This window comes from Carlito syrichta, unplaced genomic scaffold (genome assembly GCF_000164805.1).
Source record: "Carlito syrichta isolate Samal-C Ts95f unplaced genomic scaffold, Tarsius_syrichta-2.0.1 Scaffold304400, whole genome shotgun sequence".
In the NCBI taxonomy this organism is placed as follows: Eukaryota; Metazoa; Chordata; class Mammalia; order Primates; family Tarsiidae; genus Carlito; species Carlito syrichta.
Window position 1 is genome coordinate 229,469 of NW_007248496.1, and position 24,299 is coordinate 253,767.

General features: G+C 57.4%; 1 protein-coding gene across 2 annotated transcripts; it reads right to left on the bottom strand.

The window, feature by feature from the left end:
- Window positions 1–4,909: 4,909 nt before the first annotated feature.
- LRTM2 (leucine rich repeats and transmembrane domains 2) lies at window positions 4,910–21,954 on the bottom strand. 2 transcript variants are annotated; one of them, XM_021713282.1, is made up of 6 exons: window positions 20,406–20,493; window positions 15,065–15,264; window positions 14,418–14,559; window positions 11,035–11,625; window positions 6,887–7,368; window positions 4,910–6,426 (listed from the first exon to the last, which is right to left on the bottom strand). In XM_021713282.1, the coding sequence occupies exons 3-5, from the start codon at window positions 14,482–14,484 to the stop codon at window positions 6,914–6,916; spliced, it is 1,113 nt and encodes a 370-aa protein (XP_021568957.1). In that variant the 5' UTR covers window positions 14,485–14,559; window positions 15,065–15,264; window positions 20,406–20,493; the 3' UTR covers window positions 4,910–6,426; window positions 6,887–6,913. The 2 variants fall into 2 exon arrangements, with proteins under 2 accessions (XP_021568957.1, XP_008058041.1); XM_008059850.1 differs by lacking the exon at window positions 20,406–20,493 and adding an exon at window positions 21,745–21,954 and having other exon boundaries at window positions 4,910–7,368.
- Window positions 21,955–24,299: the final 2,345 nt, after the last annotated feature.

The following is a 24,299-nucleotide window of genomic DNA, read 5'->3' on the forward strand; positions in this document are numbered from 1 at the left end:
TCTCACCAGTGCCCACGTGGCCTAGCCTATCCTCTGCCGTCCAGCCCGCCTGTCCGTGGACCAGCCCTGGGCCCCACCCACCCACACGTGGTACTCTGCTCACTAACCCCAGGTGACGGGCTAGGTAACCACTGTGACCCAGACACTGATATTCCTGAGGTCCCCAGAGACCATGTCGTCAGGGTCTCTTCACACCCTCACTTGGGTGTTTCGTGGTCGGAAGCGTCACACACACACAGTGGAAGGCAGGCTGCAGAGCCCCAAAATACTGCAGGAGGTCAGCAGCATCGCTGTCTTCTAGATGTTTCTAGATGCAAGGTGGGGAATTGTGGTCCCTTCTACTTCATCATGGCAGATCCCTAGAATCGAGGACAACCTTACAAAATGTAGGTTCCTAGAATCAGAGTTTACTTTTAGGTTCCTGTGAGATATTTGATGACAGCAAGGTGAGATGGGTAATCTTGGCAATGTAGCAGACACAAGAAGCCAGTGGTTAAGTCCCGTGACAAGTGACACTGTTGTAACAGCAGTCTCCACTCAAGATTCCCATGACCTGTTTGCTCCGTGCCACGTCCGATATCAACACATTCTAACGAAATACGATAGCACATCATAAAATTTTGCCCCTTTCTTGGAGGTTTTAGTAGTAGCATTTGACCTGCAGACAACAGTACTTTGAAAAGTCAACCCAGGGACACAGACTGATGAGAATTAAGAAGGCTGAGATGGGCTGGCCACAGTAGCTCACACCTGTAATCCCAGCACTTTAGGAGGTTGAGGCAAGAGGATTGCTTGAGGCTAGGCATTTGATACCAGCCTGGGCAACATAGTGAGACCCCGTCTCTAAAAAAATTGTCACCATAATGCCCAGGACCAATGGAGTGCCTCCGATGTGCGGCCCAGCCTTGGCATTGACTTCCTGAATGAAACTGACATGCCAGCATCTCCTCTGACACACACTGTCTCACAAAGGGCAACCCAGGATCACCCACACCACACAGGCCTGAAACGCAGCTTGTCCTCCCACTGGAGGGGATCATTCGGCGTAGCGTGAGTAATCCAGGTCAGATGTGTGCTGTGTGGACGGCCGCAGCAAGCAGACAGGCAGAAATCCCACAAAGTGTTGGGTGTTCCATTTGGGCAGCCAGGGGCCATGCGTGTGTCTGACCAGTCCTGGTGTGCACAAGTGGTGGGCAGCGTCTGACCGTCATAAAACCAGTGGTGAGGTCATCACAACAGCAACAATGTTGCCAAACACAACCCCTCCCCGCCTCTGTTATTCCCAGGGGAATAGCTGCTATTGATATTTGTCCAGGGGAGTGCCAGGACACCACCTGCCCCAACCCCTGCCCTTTTCTCGGATGCTGAGAAAGCGACTTGGTCATCTTTGCTTCTCCAGAAAGTACGGGTGAGCCAGTGGTGGTGACGGCAAGCACGGTGGTAGCTGTGACGGTGGACAAGAAGACAGCCATTGCTGCAGGTAGGAGCGGCCCTTTGTGCCACTGAGGCCAGGAAGTTGTGGGTCAGTGTCAAGGTTAAGGCCCAGGGTGACAGCGGGAGGATCCCTCCCTTGGGCTGTGGTACCACAGTCCTCCGGCTGTAGGTTTGCCCAGGTGAAATGCGGGGTGGAAAGGGAAGTGGCGTCTTCCTGAGCCATTTCGTCTACAAAACCATAACACCTTAGATCTAAAAGAATCCATGCAGTGAGTAAAATGAAGCCCAGAGAAATTGAGAGAGCCACTCAAGGTCACATAGGACGGAGACTGCACCCCGGTCTTCCTCCCTACCGCTCTGCAGGTTGCCTTGGGCTCTGGCATCCCCCTCCAGAGGGAATTGTGCTTGTGACTCAAAGCCCTAGAGTAAGCGCTCAATATGTGTGTTTAGTGTGTGCCAGACACCGTGGAAACCGCCTCCCGTGCACTTTCTCATTTAGTCTTCAGGGTAACCCAGTGGAGGCAATGTTCTTTTGGCTCCATTTTACAGATGAGGAAACTGAGACACAGAAGGGTTATTTGCCCAAAGTCCCACAGCTAATAATGAAACCAGAATTTGAACACAGACCACCTCTTTTTAAGACTCCGCATCACGACCCTGCACTGTAGTTTGCCACAACTTCTGGGAGGAGAGCACCCCGTGACACCCACAAGCTCCTCCCGGCTTTGAGGTTCTCAGTGCATACAGCATCCTTGGCATCTCTGCCTCGCTGTCTGAGAACCAACAGGCCCCACGATGAAGCCCTCCTCACCCCTGTTTTGGCTTCTGTGTCCCAGACCCAGCTGCATTCTGAAAAGTTGTGCCATCCAATGGGCACTCACGCATTGGCCTTTTTGGCTCCGTGGACCGGGCTGTCAGGTGCCCGACTTATGTCTCAGGACCCCGGCCGGGTGAGGGAGGACTCCTGCAACTGCACTGGGACTGGGCAGGCAGGGACAGGACAAAGGGGATGGAGGGAGCCGGCGAGGCCCTGTCCTCAAGCCTCAGAGAGGGCACCGGGGCGTCCTGAGTCAGGGGCATGGGCTGCTTGCCACTCTGGGGAGAAAGAATGGCTCCTCTCACAAAACTCAGCGGCCTCGTCAGGAAGCGTTTGCGTCGCTGGCAGTCTGCGATACAGCCGCCTGCAGCTTTTGGGAGGGACTCGTGTCATCCCGGCCGCCTGCTTCCTTTAGCTCAGGGCACACTCATCCCAGACCCATTTCCCCTTTCCAAACTTTGCGCCCAAACTCGTCTCCCTACAGACCCCTTCTGTGGTCCCAACCGAGCCTGTGCCTGTCCTGTTCCCCCTCCCCTACCCCATGATGGGGGCCCTCTCAGCTCCTGTGCACCCGAAGGTCTAGGGAGAAGGGACAGGGGGTCAGGCTGCCGGCTGTGCTTTCCCGCAGTCTCCAATTATTTGATAGCATTTTTAACTCGGAGCTGAATTAGAGCCGAGCGAGGTTGCCATAGCAACGGTGTCCCAGTGCCTCCGGTTTAACTCACTGCAGACAATCGCTCTTACGCTCTGGGGTGCACGGTTGCGGGAGGGAAAGGATGAGGCGCTGGAGACCTGATGCTTCCATGATTATCTCTCTTGGGGTCTCCTTCTGTCATTTCCTCTCCCCGGCCTGTGGCTCAGCCTCCCTGATCGTGGGGACAGCTGGGGCCTGCGGCTCAGGGACGAGTAGGTGGCTCTTTTGCCGTCCCTGGAAATGGCTGGCACCGCGCGCGCGCGCGTGTGTGTGTGTGTGTGTGTGTGTGTGTGTGCAACCGGCCTGGAGAGTGTGGTGTCTACGGTGGGGGCTGCAGGGTGACTGAGCACTGAGCACAGGGAAGAGGTAGGAGACAGGCACTCAGCCCGGCCCCGGGGTCAGCTGCCTGCTGCGAGTCCCTGCCGTGTGTAACGCCACGGACACACACAGAAGGGTGGTAGATGAGGGGGGAGCGTGTGAATCTCTAAGCAGGTGATTTAGCAACAGCTCAAGCAAAATTTCTAGAAATCTAACTTTTCGATCAGGATCCGTCTTCAGTTCTCCACATCCTCCAGGCTCTAGCTGGGTATCGTGGCCAAGCTTAGTGACGGTGGAACCATGATACACAGTGTCTCTCCAGCAGGTGGGCATTCTTCCAGCATGTCCTATCATCTATACGTGTCCTTCACAGAGGCCTTTTCTGCAGTCTGGACTGCATGAGGTCTCTTTCCTGAGAGCTCTACCCAGTATGGATTTGGCCTTTGGATCTCTATGGGCTTCTCTCTGGGAACCATGACATTTGAGTAACATGTATACACACCACAGAGCCCTGCACCAGGCCTGGAAGAGACTTGGTCCCCCACTTCTGCAGCGGGGTTTGGGAAGACTTGTCTTGGGGTCTGCTGTAACTATCAGGGCTGGAGGAAGGCGCCATCTCTACCCATTCACCACCCGAGAAGGGTGAACAGCCCAGCTCTGTCAAGGAAGGGAGCCGAACTCCACGGAGCCCCTGCTGGTTCACCTCCCTCTGGGGTTTGCTCCTGGCTTAATGGGTTGGCATCCAAAGGAAGGTTCTCAGGAAGGAGAAAATTCCATCTTGGTCTCTGCAGACTAATGAACCACAGAACCCAGACGCGGTCAGCCAGAGGCCAGTCCTGCCCTCGAGGAGGGTCACTGGTCAGCCAGGGAGTCTTGTCCCTCACACGGGCTTGGAGTGCGCTGATAATCCAAGAGGCCTCACGCTCTTCCTCATCCCCTCTCCCCCGTAACCCCCTTCCCAGCCCTTCAGTCTATAATTCGGAGTCCCCACCTGCTGAGCTCCATGGATGAGTCATACTCGTAAGCCCAGAGTGTGGTCTGTCTGTGCCTGGAGTCAATCTTGAATGAGCAAGCCGGTTCTGGGTTAAACGGGCCCTCCTCCCCGTCGGCACCCCCACTCAGCCAGCAGAGAAGCTCCTTAAACTGCCCCCACCTCCCATCATGCAGCAGCATCCTCTGGGCAAGTGCCTTCATGCCACACAGGCCCATCTGTCCCGACTGCCAGGGCCGATTCACGTCAAGCCAGGGCGGATGCCACCCGCAGGGTGCGGGGCCGTGGCAGGCTCTCTGGCTCACCTTCCTCACTCCATGTGCCTCAGCGCTGCCCAGTGAAGCCACCCTGAGGGTCACATAGCCATCCTGTCAGGCCAGAGCGGGGGTGGACTTAAAACCCTGGCTCTGCCATGCCCTGGGCTTGCTGCCCTCAGCCACAGAGCCTCTCTCTGTGCAGGACTCAGCCTCCCTGTCTCTCCCCGTGCTGACCCGAGGCCCTAGGCCCTAGGTAGGAGGTGCCCGTCTGTCGCAGGGAGCTCTGTGCATCAGGGTGATGTCCGTCAGCATTTTGTTCAGCTCTCTGGGAACTTGTGGGGGCAGGAAGCGATTCTCCCAGCACCCACGTCCCCTTCCCACCCAATGAAACCAGGAAGTATGTAGGAAAATACAGTCTTTATTGGTCTTCTGAAACAACAAACCAGAAATATAATTTTGCCTTTAAAAATCTTCTGTCTCAGGCTAAAGATACCACCGTTGACGATGCCCTCCCCTCCCCCCAGTCCCTTTAGAAAATCCCAGATCTGGTATCAGCCCACAAGCCAAAAGGAGGAGGAAGACTGTGGCCCCAGCCTAGGGGAGGCCTGTGATTCTGATCGGGAACCTGTGCCTGGGAGGGTGGCCTCTGTCCACTTGCTGAGAACAACTCCTCCTCCGCCGTGCGACTCACTTCACCCACCCACTGCTCTATGAGTAGGGGGCCAGGGGGACCAGGCCTGCCTTGACTCGCTCTGCAGACCCTTTGCAGCCACCGTCGAGACCCTCCCTCCCGCCAAGAGCCAGAAACGAGCCTGACTCCGCCTGACCCTCTCAGACCCGCGAAGAGGGGGCCGAGCTAAAAAAGGAGAAAAGTGACCCTCAAAACTCGCACAGCCCTGGAGGCAGGTGATTCTGTCCCAGACAGGACCCCCAGCCCACTCTCTGGTTTGAACCCCACTCCAGGTACAATGACATGCTGTAGGGAACCCGTCTGAGCCGACGAAACCTAGGAAGGGAGCCCCCTCTGGATGGCACGTGGCCATCCTTCCCCGCTCCTGAAATCTGCATGGGATAAGTTGGCAGGTGGCAGAGCTTTGGCAAAAGCCGCTGTGCCTTCCTCCTGCAACCTGTCTTCCCCAAAGAGTGCCACCAATCACAGAGCACCGCTGCGCCGAGGTCACAGGCCAGAAGATGCTGGAGATGGAGGGGTAGGGGTACCAAGTGATACCAGGTGACAGTGCCACACAGCAGGCTCCAGGAGCAGAACCAGTGGGTGTCCCCACGGGGCCCGGCGGCGATGACGTGCTTGGGCAGGACCGGGGTGACGCCAGCGGGGTGTGGCTGGGCTCTCGGCAGGCTGCCGTTCACACATGCAGCGGCTCCAGGCCCTGGGCCGGTGTCCCCGGGAAGCCCCGTAGGAAAGGTGTGAGTGGGTTACCATGGTGACGGGACAGTCTCCTCCAGCGCCACCGCTCTGGCCCATTTTAGAGGATCTCAAAGGATCCTGGTGTTACCGGTCTGGGATCCTGCCCCTATTCGCTTGAGAAGATTGCAGTAAGCAGGCAAGAGGCCCTGTGGTCTCAGGCCTGAGACCCCGGGGGAAGAGAGTGTCTCTGCTGCCCGCGTTCTCACAGACTTCGTCTCCATGTGACCGTGTGTGTGCGCGCACGTGTGTGTGCGCGCGCACGAGAACTGTCGTCTGTGTGACTGCGCTGGTGATGCTATGAGTTGTGCAAAAGAGAATGAGTGAATCCAGGAGCAATGTAGCCTATAGCAGATATGGGGTCATGACGGCATCAGCCGAGAGAGTGTGTTATCATCACAGCATTGTGTTTCTAGGCGCAGGGTCCAGATGATAGGGTCGGTGTGGTTGCACGCCGGTACCAGCGGTTGAAAGTTGGACCCAGCATTCACTCTGCAGGGGGTTAAGAATATCCTTCTGGCTTAGGAGAGACCCTGCCAAGTCGACCCCCGGCCCCCAGCTCACCCCCTCCCCACACCCTCGGTGCAGATGGGGTGAGGACAAGCAAGAGGTAAGAACAGTCGCCCGGCTGTTACCGCCCCCAGGGCTACAGGGGAATGTGCAGTCCAAGCCTTCTTCTGCACCTGTGTTCTTTCTTTCCTGTGGCCAGAAGCTTAGGGAGACACCCCCCCCCAGATGTCCCAAGACGTGGTGGCCCAGAGAGGAGCATCAACCGGAGCCTTGAGCACAGCGGTGTCCAGGGAGATTTGAAATTCACAGAGAGAGCCACCCTGCGACGCATCTGCTGAAGGGACGGGGCAGTGGGCGGACTTGGGAGAGCCAGTGGCCAGGGCCAGGCCAGGGCAGTGGGAGTGACGGAGCCATCCACGGGGTGCTCCCCTGTCCTTCCTACCTGGGTCAGGTGGGGCGAGGGGGGCGCTCAGGCCACAGAAGAAATCTGCTTCTGGTCCTCGTGCTCACCCTCCGGGTCCCCCATCAGAGGCTGGCGCTTCTTGAGCTCCCGGTGGTACTTGGCCATGAGGGAGGCGTAGATGCAGCCATAGGCCGCGGCCACCACCATCATGATGCAGACGATGCCACACACGACCCCCGCGATGATCACGGTGCCGATGGCCCTGCGCACGCTCACTGGCCGGTACCTCTGCTTCTGCGGGCAGGCTGTGCTGGGCTCTGGCTCGGGCTCAGCCCCAGGCTTGGGCTTAGCAGGCTCGGGGCTGGCCTTGGTGCAGGGTGGTCCGGGAATATCCAGCCCAGCAGAGCTATTCTCGTCCTCCAGCTGGGAGCAGTAGTTGAACATCTCCATGGGGACCACGCGCATGTCTTTCCCCCTCAGCTCCTTGGGGAGGGTGCAGGCAAGCTGGTCCAGGCGGCCCCCTGCATGCAGGGAGAAGGAAAGGAGGGGCTCAGCAGACACCCAGAACCCGCACGCCCTCTCCCCATCCCCAGCTCCCCAGAACGGAAGGCCCAGAAGGCATCGTTTTTTATCAGCAATGTAGTCAATCCTGTAAGCGCCGTCTATAGGAGAGGAAGCGGAGGAGGGAAGACAGCATTGACTGAGCCAAGTCCCACAGCGAGTTACGTATATCGTGCCATTTAATCCTCACAGGAGCCGCGTAAAATAGATATTATCACTATCCCCATTTTATAGAAATGCACACAGCCATTTCAATCCAGCCTGCTCTCTCTAGGGTCAGCCTGCCTCACAGGGGTAAGACCAAGCTACCATGGGGGGAGCCTGCCTGGACCCTCTGCCCCTGAATGTGCCTGCCCATAGCCTGTCTGTGAACCGCAGGCAATGCTTTCAGCACAACCTCTTATCCCTCCAGGGTTCTTCCCTCTCCCACAAAGGGACAAAAGTCGAAAGCCACTGCCCCCCGCCACTTCCTCTTCATGCAGGACCCATTGGTTGCCTAAGAATAAGCAACTCATGGCAGGACACGGTGGCTTGTGCCGGTAATCCCAGCCCTTTGGGAGGCCAAGACGGAAGGATCGCTCGAGGCCAAGAGTTTGAGACCAGCCTAGGCAATCATAGACCTTGTCTCTATTAAAGAAAATAAAAAAATTAGCAGCGCCTGTAGTCCCAGCTACTCGGGAGGCTGAGGTGGGAAGATTGCCTGAACCCAGGAGGTCAAGGTTGCCATAAGCCATGATCCCGCCACTGTACTCCAGCCTGGGTGGCAGAGTGAGACCAGAACTCAAAAAAAGTAAGTAAATAAACTGGGCTCGGTGGCTCAGCCTGTAATCCCGCGCCTTTGGGAGGCTGAGGTAAGTGGATTGCCTGAGCCTGCGAGTTTGAGACCCGCCTGGGCAACTTGGCGAGACCTCATCTCTACAATAAATCAAAAAATTTGCCGGGTGTGGTAGCACGCGCCTGTAGTTCCAGCTACTTGGAAGGCTGAGGTGGAAGAATCGCTGGAGCCCAGCAGGTTGAGGTTGTGGTGGCCAGGAGCGGCCACTACACTCCAGTCTGGGCGACAGAGTGAGACTCCAACTCAAAAAAAAAAAAAAGTAAATAAATAGGCAACCACCTTCTTGGAATAGGGAGGGAAAAGTTGGACAGGAAGGTTTTCCTTTTCCTCTTTAAGACCAATCCAGTGTCTCCATGAGTGACCTGACCACAGGTCCTCTGAGTGCAAAGGCGTCTGGAAAGGGACACATGAGACCAAGGAGGAGAGCTAGAGTTCCTGAGGAGGCATGGGCGTGATGGGCACACGGGCTCACCATGACGTCTTCATGACGATGGGGAGACACAGATGCAGAGCCAGGGTGGGCAAGAGAGAGGGTAGCTGAGGACAACAAGCCGCCTAGACATCCCCTAGAAAGCGAAGGTTGGATGTGGCCCTCTCTCAGCTTCCAGTAAGATCCAGACGCGGGCACTGGACCCCCTGCTGCATGGGCTCCTACTCCAGCCACGCCATCACTGCCAACTCCCTCTCCCAGCCCATCTGCCACAAGTCTCTCCCACAATAGACATCAATCTTTCCCCGGGATGCTGAGGAAAACGTCCCAGGATTTTATTTTAAGGAGAGCGAAGTTGAAAGCCACTCTGCTGTTGAAAAGGTCTGAAAAGGGCACATTCCCATGTGCGTGCCGTGACGTGCTGGGAATTCGGTTCCCGACGACGGTCTGAGAGGACAAGGATGTTTCCTAAGATGGCGTACTGGCCTGAGTCTGAAGACACCTAGCCTCTGGAACCCTGTGCCGCTCGCTGACTGCCTGGGTGGCCTGCGGCAAGCCTTATCCAATAAGCACGCATCTGCCCTGCTTGGGGCCACAGAGCTGGGTGCTGGGGTGGGGGTGAGGGGAGTGAGCCCTCAATTTCCTGCTTCGGAGACCCAAGGGTGAATCCCGACTGTGTCGTCCTGTGAAAATTATTTAATTTATTTATGACACTTAGTTTTCGTTCTTGCTTGCCTTCTTACTTTTTGGGGGTCAGAATCTCACTCTGTCACCCAGGCTGAGGTGCAGGGTGGCATAATCATGACCACCGCAGCCTTGACCTGCTGGGCTCAGGCTAAGCCTTCTGCCTCAGCCTCTCGAGTAGCTGGGACTACAGGCGCCCGCCACCATGCCCAGCTAACTTCTCGATTTATCGTAGAGACAAGGTCTCGATATGTTACCCAGGCTGGTCTCCATCCCCTGGACTCACGCAGCCCTCTCGCCTTGGCCTTCCAAAGTGCTGGGATTATAAGCGTGAGCCACCGCTCCTGGCCTGAGTCTTAGTTTTCTTAGCTGTAAAATGTCTATCTCAATTAGCTACCATAAGGATTAAAATAGGTAACGCACTATTTATGAAAAAATATTTGTAAATTGGAAGCCATACAAGTACTCATCACCACTCACAAAAGCGGGATTAATTATCAGTGACTAACATCTCATGGTGCTTTATAGTTTGTAAAACGTTTCTAATTAACACAGGAGAATTTCAGGAAAACAATTGAGATCGTGACCAGATAGGAAACGGAAGTAGCGAGACTTTCACGAAAAGTGTTGGTGTTATTTTCAGCGAGTTTTAATATTTACTCATTCGGCAAACCTTCACTGAACGTCTACTTTGTGCCGGGCACCAAACTGTGTTTCATTCATTCAATCCACTTAATATTTGACTCCTGCCAGCAAATGAGCAAATACATGGATGCTTTATCGAGGACTTACTGGGCACCTCCAGGACACTTTTCATGCATTTACCTTCTTTAACCCTCGCCTGTGAGATAGACATTGGTTTCTTCCCATTCTACAGCTGAGGCACTGCTGCCCCGAGAGGTTAACCAACTTTCTTAAGATCCGACAGCTCACAGGTGGCAGAGCCGAAATTCAAACCCAGACCTGGCACTTCTCACCACTGTGCTCACTTGTTTGCCCTTTTTTTTTTTTCTTCTTCTTCACTTCATGTGATCATTTCCTAGGCCATCACAGAACTTTCTCAGGTAAAAGAAAGGGGGAAGGGAGAGGAAGTAAAACTTAAACCGTCTGGCTTATTAGGAGTTTTGATAACAAAACTTCTTACGAGAGGAAGTCGGCATCGCCACCCAAAGGAAAATTTGATTTTTATCTGTGGGTTCAGTTATATTCCACCCTCCTATAAGGGGGGATACTTAAGAGATGGCTGTATTATTCAGAAGAAGGGTGGATCTTCTTCCTCTTTCTACCCTGCCAGGCAAGCCCAGAGGCATACCTGGTAGGACAGCAGAGCCCAGAAAAACTATACTGTGTCTTTAGTTTCCCTCAATAAATCTACAAAAGGGAGATCAAGTTACAGTGAGTCAGAGAAGAGCCAGGGAGGAACACAGAGCAGAAAGGGAGTCATGAGGGCAGAGGGGAGCAGCCCCAGCCTCTCTCCTGCTGGAGGGAAGGGTGATGGCATCTGGGGTGAGCCTTGCGACCCTTCTGGCCTAGCTGACAGAGAGGCTGTGTTGGCCTCTTCTTTCCCCAGCCCACTCCCTGAGTCAGCACCCAGCCACCAGGAAAAGGGGGGGAGGGATGGGGCGGAGGAATCGGTCTGCCAACCGCCCAGGCCCAGACAGGGCTGGCAGCACTCACCTCGGTAGGAGAACCACTCCATCCAGTGTTTGAACTCACGCAGGTTACAGTCACACTCCCAGGGGTTGTCCCCGACCTGCAGCAGCTGCAGGTTTGCCAGGGGTTCAAACGTCAGCCGGTCCAGGTTCTGCAGGCGGTTAGAGCGCAGCGAGAGGGAGCGCAGAGCCGGCAGCCCATCGAAAAGGCCCGGGGGCAGCTGGGCCAGGCCGTTGATGGACAGGTCCAGGTGGCGGAGCAGGGGCGAGTGCTGCAGCAGGTCCCTGTCCAGGGTCCTGATGCTGTTGTTGCGGAGCTGAAGCTCCGTCAGGTTGGTCAGATCCCCGAATACGGAGCCGGGCAGCTGGTCCAGGAAGTTGTTGGACAGGTCCAAGCGCTGCAAGCTGGACAGATTGGCAAAAGCCCAGCTGGGTAGGGCGCTCAGCTTATTGTTCAAGAGCAAGAGGGATCGGGTGGCAGCGGGCACGTCCGGGGGCACCACGGTGAGGCCCAGGCCGCTGCAGTCCACCTCCAGGCTGCGGCTGTCGCACTTGCAGGAGAAAGGGCAGGTGGGGAGGGCCTCCACGGCATACAGGGCGACCCAGCAGGTGATCCCTGGGGGAGGGGCAGACAGGCGGAAAGAAAGCAACAGCCTGGGCTGTAACCCCCAGCTCTACTCCCTCCTTTCTAGCTCACACCATAACGGTCTCTTGCCTTGCTCTCCTTGGGCCCGGGCCACGTCTGTGCACAAACATTCATTAACCACATAAAAAGATCATTAACAAACCCGAAGCTACTTCTCTATGAATGGACACCGCACAGTGCCATTGGGGCTCTGTGCCCCGCCGCACATCCGCCAAGGAAATCACTTGAGCGGAGAACGATCCCGCAGACTCCCAGGCCCGAGCCCAAAGGACAAGCAATGCTGGTGCATAGCGACACCCAGCTCACAAGGCCTCCAGCCGTCGGTCTCCTGGGGAGCCTGGGTCCCGCTGACACCTCGGATGTTGACAAAATAAAGGGTAGAAGGATGTCAGAGAAACTTGCCCCCATGTTCCTCTCCCAGGGTTACTGCTGGAAGAAAGACTCTCTCTTTCCAAAGGAAAACGGCCACACCGCGGGCCTCTTCCCCTCTGTACCCCTCGCTTGCCCTGAAGCTGCACTAGGTTCAGACACGCTGTGCACAGAAGGGGTGGGCACTTCTAACCCTGTCCCCGGTAACTGTTCCCAAGTGCTGTTCCATTACACGGAGCCCACACCCAAGATGGGACCACCAACATAGAGTGAATCCAGGCGGGGCACCTAGGGTCCCACTGTGAGGACAAGGGCAAGACGCACAATTCTACTTCAACATTGCCAAGTCACAGGGCCCAAGACAAGTTCCATGTTGAGTCTCATCCTAAAGCCATCCAGGCTCCTGGCCTGGGCTTCTGTGCCCAGGGGCTACAAGGTAGCACTTCCGCACGACAGAGACGTTAACAGAGTTTCTTTCCCGGTGACATCTTTTGTCCAAGACTTCTCTGAGTAGCAAACATAGGGCCTAGTCTGTAGAGCTGGCGGAAGTGACCCTTAGCAAACGATCACATCAGAGCGGTACATTCCATTTCGGGGCAGCCCCCTCTAACCCTCCCTAACTTTCCTCTTGAGGATCAGAGAGTCCAGTCATTGTGAAAGATAAATGAGACGAGCTCAAAAGAGTACAGCCCCCTTCCCCCTGGGCCAGCCAACCAAGGTCAGCTCCTCCAAGCCCAGAGGAAAGATCCCAGTTGGAGACTGGATGGTGTCCGAGCCCCGTCCAGCCTGTCTGACAGACTGTCAAGCCCTGTTGCTCTAATGAGACCTGCCCTCTTGTCCCCTAAATTGGAAAAGCTCAGACACAGCTCAAAGCCCAGCTGGCCCCATCTCGACCTGGGTGCCTGGATGGGGCAGTCTTGAGACTCTGTCCTGTGTGTGTCTGGGTGTCTGATACTCCAAAGGGCAGGGCTTGAGGGAACAGGACGAGACTTTTCCCCTTGCCTGCCTGGAGGATCAGTGACAGCCGAGAGATACATGCAAGTCTGATACTTGAGCCTCTTTGTTCTTGCCGGGAAATGAGCATAGGTCTGGTCATGAAGCCAACCGGAGACCCTTTCCGGCTATCTAGGGTCACCTGCTGCTACCTCTCACCCTCTCACCCCTCTGAGCCCACCTGCTGCCAGGTCAGCCTGCCCCACCCCCCACCCCGCCCCCCATGCCATTTGAAAATCAACATTCTTCAGACTTTACTTTCCCAGGGAGAAAAAAAAAGTTCAACCCATCCACCTTCCCTTTCAAAAGGATCAGTATAGCTAGAAGTCACTTGCCCACTCCCAGAGTGGAACTGGCAGCAGGACCAGAAGAGAGCACTGTGAAAAGAGCAACTCACTGCCTCCCCACCTTCTGCCCTGGAAATACAGAGTGGTATAAAAGCTCTGGTGACAAGAAAATATATTCCTGTATTGCAAGGTGTTGAGTGATTCTAGAACGAGGTTGAAAGGAGATCTGAGTTGCCCAGGGACCAGCAACTCTCACGTGGTGAATAATTCAGGCTGCTTATGGTGTGGAGCAGCTGGATCGCAGGGTTGACTGGGGCTAGGGGAGCGGTCAGGCAGAGTCACGTCCCACAGGACGGTTTCTTACCTCTCATTGTGGGGCCTTGGGCGGGCCAGCCCTCGCTGACCTTGTCTGTCTCTCTGCCTCCTCTAAAGAGAACTCTCAGGGCTCCTGTCACCCTGATGGCTTTCCAGGGTCACTTCACTAACATTCACTGCTCTCTATGGGAGACAGAGGGCTCCGTTTGCCCATATGCAGAAGGATTAGACCCCCATCCCTAAGGTCTCCTCCAGCACGGCATCCCAAGTTCCTCTGTTTAGAGTTGACTGATGCCTGGGGAGCCTGAGAGACGTTTCCAGTCTCACCCAGCTGCTGGCCGAGGCAAGACAAGACGGCAGGTCTCAGAGCAACAGGGCTTGACAGTCTGTCAAACAGGCTGGACGGGCTCAGACACCATCCATTCTATTTTAAGCTTGTGGAGGCCCGGCCCCTCTCCAGCAGAGGTGTTCCCTTATTTTTACTTGCAGGGAGCTCAGAGCCTGGGGAAGAACACGAAGAACTACCTGGGAAGGCAGATCAGCTGGCATGGCCTCCAGCTCCCCATGTGACCACTAAAACGCTCAGCACCACCTTTCTTTGGCTATTGTGGGTGCTGTTCCCATGGGCATGGCCCCAGTTTCCCAGTACACGGCCTCGGGCATCCCGGGAAGATCTGTCCTGGCCCTCCCACCACCCAAGACGCCCCACTCACTCCATGCCATGCCAACCACGCCACTCTCGCACCCTCCCACCCACCTACCCGTTGCGTCCCCCTCTCAGGGCCGGAGGCTACTCACAAGAGACCTGCCGCCATTGCAGGGCAAGCCTGGTCCTCTGCTCAGAGCCGCTGCCAGGCGCCAGCATGGTGAACCCCCGACGGCTCTCCGGGCCCTGTCGCTCTGGGGAGAGAGGAGCCCTCGGTGCGCGCTGCTGTCAGTCCTAGGGGAGGGAGGGCAGGTGCTCAAGCCCCGTTCCAGCCCAGGGGTTAGCAAGAGGACCCAGGTGTCTCTTTACGCTCCTCATGCCCTCTCCTGTTCCCTCCGTTATGAGTCCCGGGTGGGGGAGAAGAGGAACCAGGGAGCAGAAAGAGAGAAGCCAGGAACACTTCAACCTCCCCGGGACAGGGGTGGGGCAGACTCTAGGTGTCCCCAGGAGCCCTCAGGCTGTTCATAGCCCTGAGCTCTGAGTTGAAAGACCCCCATGTTCCCACCCAGCCTCTCGCTGCTTCTTCTTGCTGCTCTTCTGGGATGCTGATTACTATAATGTTCTCAAAGCAACATGGGCTCCTCTCCGGGCCCACTCCGTCACAGGTGGGGAAACTGAGGACATCTCTCGAGGCAGGCAGAGTGAGGCCACAGGCCCAAGCCATCACCTGTCCCTGTCACTTGTCCCCACGGGCTTCCCTTGCCCAAGTCCCCGTTTCACCAGCCCCACTGCTGCTCACCATGGCCCCGGGGAGGCAGAGGCCAGGCCCTTGGCAGCGTCTGCAGACAGGTCGGGTGTGAGCCGCTGGGTGGCCCGCTGCTTCCCCCGCCACTGCCACTGCCACCGCCGCCGCCCGCGTAGAGGTGAATCGCAGCGCTGTGTCTTCCGCCAGCCAGGCTATAATAAGACTCATCAGCTCAGGGGTTCATGCTGCAGCAGCTGTTCACGGGAGAGACAGGGACACAGAGGAGGTGAGATTGCAGAGCAGAGGCACTGGGGCGGGCCAGGGGTGCAGAAGGCCGCTTCTCTTTGCGAGGGGACCCACAGGGCGCTCCCCCTGCTAGGGTCTGCCCCACCCAGTGTCTCCTCCGCAGAACACAGGCCCCGCTCTGGGGTCCCTACCTCCTTCCAGATGGGAGGCCAGAGACTCCTCGCTGCCAGCCCGTCAGGGGAGTGGGACAGGGTACTGCTGATGAGTGCTCCACCCCCATTGCAGCTGGAGAATGGCCTGGCCAGGAGGGAAGATGCCTGCACCCCTCCCCCTCACAATCCCATGGACACCCATCTTGCAGCCCATTACTCCTGGCTGACTCCCAGAGTCTGGCCTTCCTTGGTTGCCAGACTCCTCCCTCTCCCTGCCCCCGTGAACCCGCTTAATTCTGGGAGCCCGGGGCGCCCATGCCAGAGTGAAACTGACAGCCGAGGAGGTGGATGGAGCTGCCAGGAAGCTTGAGTGTTGAACCCAGAATCCTAGCAGCTCTGCGCAGGCTTTGCCTCAGGGACTGGGGTCCTGTGGCCCATCCCCTTTGCTTCCACCGGCGCCCGCCTCGGGTACTCCTCAGGTGGCCACAGCAGTGCTCAGTGAGAACAGGACAGTCTGCTTTGCCCCCCCCCCCCGGCAAGGGCAGCCTGCTCAGGGGAGAAGCAGTCCCCCTGGGTGTCTTTCCCCTCTTCCTCCAGCAGCGAGGGCACCACTCACAGAGGGCCCGGCAGGGGCCGGCATGGAGGTCACAAGACTGGGCACAGATGTGGGAGCGGTGGCAGTCATCTTTTAGGTGGACCCGAGTTCCTCGCTTGAGGGTGGAAGAGCCCCCCAGGAGGATCTCTGAGGTCCTTCTCTAACTGCTCTCTTCCAGCCTGGTTCCTGGTACAGACTCACAGGCAGGTGGGCTCTCGGTTCAACTCTCTGTCCAGCCACTTTCAACAAATTGTTTAAACTCTCTGACTTCAGATTTCTTGTGCCTAAGAGTGGTGGCCATGATACCTAATGGGTGAAATGTCTATGAGGACCAGTCTAGGGAAGAGAAGAGAGGGATACGCTAAGTGCACATCACCCTAGAGTTTCAGGCGAGCGCCCACCTCCCAGCTTGCATGGGACTGAGCCCATGACAGGTCTGAGGAAGCAGCAGTTTCTCCTTCCTGGGAGAGGAAGTAGGGTCAGCATCAGGTCTGTGACTTCTCCCTTCCCAGGTCCCACCAACCTCAAACATGGGCTTATTTCTCATTCTTGAGCCCTTCCCAGGCCTGTGGTATGTCTTTGGTGCATTTTCACCCCTCACACACACACACAACCCTGCAGACAAAGGACAGCGTCCACACCCTCCGTCCCTCAAGCCCTGACCTTCAAAACAATCTCACTCCATCCAGAACCATCATATCAGGAGCTCACAGCACCTGTGAAATGTCAGGCAACTCAATCGCCTCCCCAGGCACAGAGATGATGACCTCTTTCCCAAGGTCACATGGTGACTCAGGGACTAGGTTGCAGCTTCTGAGCCAGGCTGGCCCCTCACTCCCTGGCGACTATCACCCTGCAGCAGCCCTTGTAGGGAGATACTCGTGTGTGCACAGAGCAGAGTGCACACACACGGGCCTCCCAGGCACGTGCTTGGAGCTCCGTACATAACACGTGATGCAAACACACCCCCACAGAGAACTGTGCAGCTAGGCATGTGCTAACACGCGTGCTCTTGCATGCATGTGCACTCACACACACACACACACACACATACACACACATGCACGCACACACACACCTTGCTGGCAAGTCTTCTCCACCTCTCTCCAGATGCCAGCACTCAGCAGCAGAGGGAGATGCCTCGAAGTTCCAAATGCCCCCAGCAGACAAAGGCACAGGAACACCTCCCTCATAGAAATAAGGTCTAGAAAGAATCCCTGCAGGGCAGCCCCTTACCCAAATATTCCCTGTGCTCAGGGCCCATATGGCGCCTGGCCCCACTTCTGTTCCCACGCCTTCTGGCTTCCTGCAGGGACACAGGTGTTGGAGAAACCCTCCCTCCCAAGCTCAGGCCCTGTTTCCACCTGAGGCCCTTGCCCTCCTCTGGGGAGGCTTCTCTTTTCCACCTCTTCCCTCCCTTTTCTGTCCCTCAGTGTCACCCCCAGTGTGAACCCAGCAAACAGACTATCAGTGGAGAAGGCGACCTCGGGTACAGGTCCTCACGCCCCATGCTAGCCTTGCACAGGATGTCACCTGCCCAAAACAAATCAGGCAAGTCCCTACAACACAGACCCACAAGGTCTGTCTTGCGGGGTGGCAGGATGCCATGGACCCGGGTAGCCTCTGAAGAAATATGATGAAAACAAGGCCCCAGTTTCGTGTGGAGATACCTTGTGCTCCCTGGGTAGTGGACCTGCCTCCGTGAGCCTTTGGGGCTTCCTGCTAGATGCCAGGGTCTTCCTGAGAGCAGGAAGAACAGCACATCCAGCAGAGGGAAGCAGTCGTATGAGTGTGTGTGTGTGTATGTGTGTGTGTGTGTGTGTGTGTGTGTGTGTGTGTGTGTCCCAGGGAAGGACACTTAGGGAGACGTGGGCTGGAGCCAGCATCTCCTAGCCCCTTGGCCCTCTGCCTACCAAGACACCTCCAACCAGAGGACCCTTCCCACCCCCAGAAGAGTCGAGCCTCCTTAGGAAAGGGGGTGACCTACATTGGGAAGCTTGGAGAGCAGCTGCTGCAACAGGCACTGATGGCTGCTGAAATAAATTAACACAGTCTGGGAGGGAAGTCCCTGCCTAAGGTGCAGAACGGGGGGCAGAAAGATCTCCTGTCCCCAAGTTCCACAGCCTCGTCAGCTGGACCCACTCCTAACCCAGTCCCAGAGACAGAGAGACCACAGACAAAGGGCTGGACCCCAGCGGGGTCCCTGGGCCTCCATTGTTGGAGAAAGGATGGGACTGAGGAGCTCCAAGCAGCCAAGAGGGGAACCCCGGAGAACGAGAAATATGGGGCTTTGACTCTAGCACCTGGCTACTCAAAGTGTGGTCCATGGACCAGCAGCATTGGTCTAGCCTGGGGACTTTTTAGAAATGTGGAGTCTCAGGTCCCACCCAGACTGACTGAATCAGAATCTGCACTCTAACAAGCTCCCTGGGCCATTGAGTACAAATTCAAGTTTAGGAGGTACTAGGCGAGGCACCTCTCCGCCTGGACAAACAGCCACCCAGGAGGCCATGCTGGTCTGTCTCTGAGCGTTGAGGACCCGTTGAGTAGCTGACTGGGACCTGAGGAGAAACAATTACCGTGGTCACAAACACTGAGATTAGTATTCTGATTACCAGCCCATTTTGCAGATGGGAGAAACTGAGGCACCAGAAGTTAAATAACGTGCCTAAGGCTAGGCAAATGGAAGACTGCAGCTCTGAGCCCCAGCTGTCTGGCTGTTAATTCAAGTCTATCTGCTTACACATGGAGGCTCCTGGTACAAGAAAGGCAGAGACAGGGAAAGGGAGATGCTGCTTTTCATTGACGGTTAAGACGGCTGTCCTGATCCCCACCCTACTGGTGAAGAAACAGGCTTTGTGACTTGCTGGACTGAGACGCAAGCCAGGTGCCCCCTTCCCAACGCCCCTCTTTAAGTCCTGGGAGGCCAAGACATTACAGAGGGTGGAAGGGGCCTTCTAGAAGCCTTCCTGGTGGGGGGCTGTGTGCTGAGATGAGGGAGGGTAGGCTGCAGCTCTGGGGATGCCGGGGCTGACGGGGGCTGAGAGGGAACAGGAGGGTCCATTGGAGCCGAGGGTTCCACGTGCTCAACGAGCTGAGTGGGCTGCAGCGGTCCCTGGAGACTGGGGGTGGGATCTGATTCCCCGGGAGCGCCTGGCCAGCCAGCCCCAGGCACTCTTTCACTGCACGGGGTTAAGGTAGGGTAGGAAAGTCCCAACTCTCCCCAGCCTGGCCTTTCTCTTCTACAGATGAAGGTTAATCCTCTAGACAGGGTTGTTCAGCCTCCAGCATGCTCACCATAGGCCTGGTGTCCACGCCTGGTGTCCACGCCTGGTGTCCACGCCCACCCTCTGATGCTTCTCCGCGTGTTTATCCCTCCATGTCCAGTGTCCAAGCCGCACAGCTGCTTAATTAATCCCCACCGGGCCTCCACCCTGGAGTTCCTGAGTCCCGGGCCACTGTGCTGGCCTCGCCGTGTGCTGCCTCCCTGGTATCTCCTCTTGGTCAAGGGTCACTGACGCAGGACAAGGCCTCTGCTCCCCTCAGCATGGGAGAGTCACAGAATCCAGGTGATAAAAGGGGACTTCAGAGTCTCCTCTGCCATCCCCTTCACTCTGCAGAGGGTCAGTCAGAGGCAGAGCCAGGGCCCGGCCCTGGGCCTACGGGGGCAGACCCCATGAGGGCTGAGATGGTGCCAGGACAGTGGACAATCTGAGCCCAAGTCCCGTGCAGCAGAGGTTCCAGGGTTTTGTATGACTAGGATGCAGCGGAGGCTACCACCGCCATCCGGGCCGGCTCTCCAGCTGCTGCCACCGGTCTGGACATCCAGGCCCTCTAGGAAACATTCTAGATCTCCTTCCCCCATGTCACCCCCAAACCACACACCACCCGGGCAGTAAAGAGGCAGGTTTTTTAAAAAATCTCTCTCTTTGTACTTGGAACAGACATATACCCTCCTGGTTGCTTTTAAAACACATGCCCTGTTCTCACCCCCAGCTTTCTGCACCCTCGGTTCCTTGTCAAATATTCTCAGCTCCAAACAGAGCCTCTCTCTGACATGAATAAGCTAAGGTGTCCATTGAGCCCTGGAGCTGGGTTCAGAGTGGTGTCCCCAGGTAGGGCCCGGGGGAGGCCTGATCTGGAGGCAGAAAGAGAAAGATCCAGAAGGGACAGGCAACCACTAGCCTGATTCCCTCCTCCTCTCCCCACACTTAGAGCCCCCAGAAACCCCCAACCATTGCACGCACACACCCTCCCCTGCTCCCCTCCTGTGCTGCGCCCTCAGACCAAAAAGTCCAGGAGTGGCCATGGGCCTGGGGTAGGGTTTGCTCATCCTGGACCCAGAGGCAGCTTCCAGTCAAACCCCCAAGAAGCGAATCTGTCGCTTAAGAAATCTTTCTACCCCTGCCCCCACCAGGCCTGGCTTTCCTGGTCTCCTCTTCTGGCAGTGCTGGAGACTTTCTGCCGGTGGGGCGGTGGGGGTGGGAAAAGCTGGGCTCTTCTTGGCAGCTCGGAAGCTGCTGTCGGGTTTCCCTACCAGCTGGACTTCCCCGCCCCAGCTCCACGTGTTGGCTCCCTCCCCGCCCCCACCTGATGTAGTTATCTAAGCTGCAGGGGTGTCAATCTGAGTCACACGGAGGCACTGCCCCAAGAGCCCTGACCGCCAGGTGCCGACACCCCTCCCCCCAGAAATGTGGACAGCTTAAGGGTTTGGGGCAGGGGGGAGACGGAGCGGCCGAGGGGAACCCAGCCCCAGATATGCGGGGAGGTACGGGAATTTGAACTTCGGACTCCTGGTCAGACCGCACCCCTCTCCGGTACTGCCCAGACGGGGGTGCTGAGAGCAACTGCCCTGCTCTAGCTCAGAGTGTCCAAGTCCCCCGGGCTCAGGAAGCCAGGTTGGCATGGCCTGGTGGTGCAGCCCCCAAGCCTAGTGCCCTGTTCCACCCCCACTGAGGCACCCTGGCCCATCTGTAATTGGAGGCCCATTATTCAGCTGCGGGACACCCCAGCGGTCCTCACAAGTCTGTCTCACCCTCAGGCTTGCAAGGAGGCGCTGCAATACCCCTTTTTTCATCGACTCGCAGCCTCACCCCCACCAGCGAGGCTGGGCCTGCGGCCCACTGGCCCATGCCCAGCTGGAGAGGGCTCCTCTGCACCCTTGAACAAGGACAGTCACCTGCAGGCAGCAAAACCAGCACTAGGGCAACCTGTAGGGAGGCCCGGACCCCAGGTCTCTTCCCATGCCTCGGACAGTGTGGCCCTCCACCCTGCCACCCCCACCCCAAGCCTTCTTGGGCTCCGGCCCTGTCCCCAGCACCCTGCTGGCTGCCATCCCACCCCCTTCCCCGGCCGAGTTCCTCGGGCTGTCTGTGCTAAGCTGGGCAAGCAGACAGCACAAGGCTCTTGGCCGCCTCTCCCCATGCTGCAGGGACTGGTTTCTATGCCACCCGGGGCTGTCATCTGGCACCAGCACTGCCCTCCTTCCCCCTCCCCTTCCCTCCCTGCCCCCTCCACGGCAGAATCCACAGCTCATGTCCCCAGCACTGTGGGGTCAGAGTTCCCAGTGTTCTGTACCTTGGGGATGCTCAGTCCTGAGCCCTGAGCTGCTTCTCCAGCTCCAGCAATTGCCCCCGGGCAGAAGGCAACCATAGGGCAGAGAGACCCAGCAAGGATGATGGGTCCCCAGGTCCCAAGCCCCGGCCCTGTGCCCACCAAACCTCCCGGGCGGGAGCACTCACCTCCCTGCAGTCCGATGGCTCGCAGCTCCTCCAGTCAGGTGGCTCTCAGCCCTCCAGTGAGACCCTCCTAGGATTCCTGGAGAAATCCAGGCGCCGCTGGCCGCAGAGTGCCGTGGGCACCGGGCCGTCGCCCCGACTCCCCGCAGCCCACAGCACCGGGAGGAGGAATGCCCGCGGCGGGAGAGGGGCCAGGCTGCTGGGTCAATCGCAAACTGAGAAGGAAAGAGGGAGGGACGGAGGGAGCCGGAGGAGAGGGGGAAGAAAGGGGAGAGGGAGGAGGGCGCGCGCGTGTGCGGGCGCAGCGAGCCCGCGCGAGTGACAGCTGGGGTGCATCTGTGATGACAGCGGCGGCAGCACACACAGGCGCACACGGAGGTGCCCCGGCCGCGAGGGCAGCGCTCACCCTGGCCGCGCTCACATTTCGGGGAAACAGGCGCCTGTGGATTCATCGCTGGGACGCTGGGGAGGAGGAAAGCGGCTCGCCAGCACCTCCATCTTCCTCCCGCGCCTGCAGGCTCTCCCCTCCCTCACCCCTGGCTGCGCCCGGCTCCCGTCCCTGTCGCCTGTCTCCCCTTCCCCTTGGGGCAGGAGGAGCAGGGCCAGACCACAGAGCCAGCCGGCTGACTTTGGTCCCCGTCGAGGTCCCCCCCGGGAAGCTGGGTCTGTCTCCCGTTTCGGTCCATGCAGGGCAGTGTCTCTCATTCTGCCTGTGGGAGAAGGAAAAACGGAACCCATGGGCGGTCCTCCAGAGAGGGGCCCTGGGCCACACCACACCAGAGGCCGCGGCATCGTGCAGGGGTCGCCCAGCCTCAGGGCCTGGCCACCGCAGGCCAGGCCGGGGAGCAAAATGTCAGAGTAAGGGGGCTGGGAGCCTTGGGGATGGGGCTGCCCTGCTGGGCTCCTGAGGGCACAGAGAGTGTGCTCGGTGCCCGGGGGTGAGGGGGGTGGGGGTGTGGGGTGGGGGGGTGGTGTCTGGCTTCCCAGGGCTCCTTGCTCTTCTCTGTGCTGGGTCAGGCATGCCAAGGGTCAAGACTGATATCCAAGAACTCAGGGGCCTCTTTCTTAACCAATCAGGACAAAGCAAGGCAGAGGAATGGAGATTCCAAGAAGTGAGAAGCATGGCCCATCCAAGAGCAGAGTAAGCCCAAGACTAGGCCACAGGGAAGCCAGGGGCCACCTCCCAGCCCAGAGCCCGATCCCTCAATGACCTGCCTTTGCATCTCTCAAAACCAGATGGAGCATCGCGTTGGTGGTGTGTCAGGGTGTTTTCGCATCTGTCTTCTATCTCACCTGCTTTCCTGGGGGTGAAAGCTGGGGAACCCCCTTGACCAGGTCGCCCTTGAAAGGCTGCTCCTGCACCCTCCTGTCTGCTCTGCTGTCTTCTGTCTGACAGTGCAGGGCTTGGACTGCTGTCCCAGGAGGAAGAGAGCGTGTCTTTGACCTCTCGGGAATTTCCCGCCTCTCCCCCTGCAAGGACCATACACCCTACGCACCCCACTCTTCAAGCAAACGAGGCTCTCACCTCCCCCTAAACACACTTGCTGCCTCCCCTGAGCCTGGAACGCTCTCTCCACCCATAGGTGACTTTGCCCTTCCTTAGAAACTCAACCAGAATGTCCCTTCTGATATAAAGTTTCCCAGAAATCCCACAGGACTTGACCTTCTCCTCTGACCCGTGGCATTGTCTTTGGCCACTCTTGTGGCTCTTGTTCCAGAAGAAGTTGTACAGCAGCTTTCCGTGGTGTTTTATCTCCTTTCCTGCACCGTGAGCTGTTCAAGAAAAGGGACCTGCCTCACCTACTCCGTGTCTTCCACATCCTACAAACTTCTTGTCCAGCAAGCAAAGAATGAAGATGGAAGAGCCCAAGCCTGGGCTTCACGGGCCCCAGAGCTAAGACTCTTGCTCAGTGCCTAGCTACTAGTCGGTTAATTAACTCGGCAGCCCCGGACCACGCTCCTTGGGTTCCTGTCCCATAGATTGAGGAGGTGGGTTGAGATCGCTGGTCTCCCTTCCGGTCCTGGCCAGTCTGTGGGTATTCACTGAGCCCCCACGGATTGTTACAAAAGATGGACTCCCTCCCACCCTACTGTCTCCATCCGGTTAAATGTGCAGGGTGATCACAACAGAAGAGGAGGGAGAACAAGGCCAATACCAGGGCTAGGAGGGGAAGGCTGGGGTTTCTGACTCCTGGGACCGTTGCGCTTGGCAGGGATCATTCCTGAGTGTGCAAACCCACGTGTGCGCATCTATATGTGTGCGCGTGCGTGGCTGTTTTGTTTTGCTATCAGTGATGACAAAGCAGCACAGAGGTGACAGTCAGGACGAGGAGCAAGGACGTATATCTTGATAAGCCGTCTGCCGCCCAGCCTTATGGAGGCTCTTTGTTAGGTTGTCTGCCGGCAGAGCTGGGCTGGGGAGATCTTAGGGAAAAGCTGTTTTGGAGGGAAGGTGCGAAATCACTGTGGAGGGCTAGACCCGAGAGGGGAGGCAGGAGACAGCCCAGGGCAGCGAGGGCGGGAGAAAAGCCAGGGACTAGAAGGGCTCTGAAATGTGC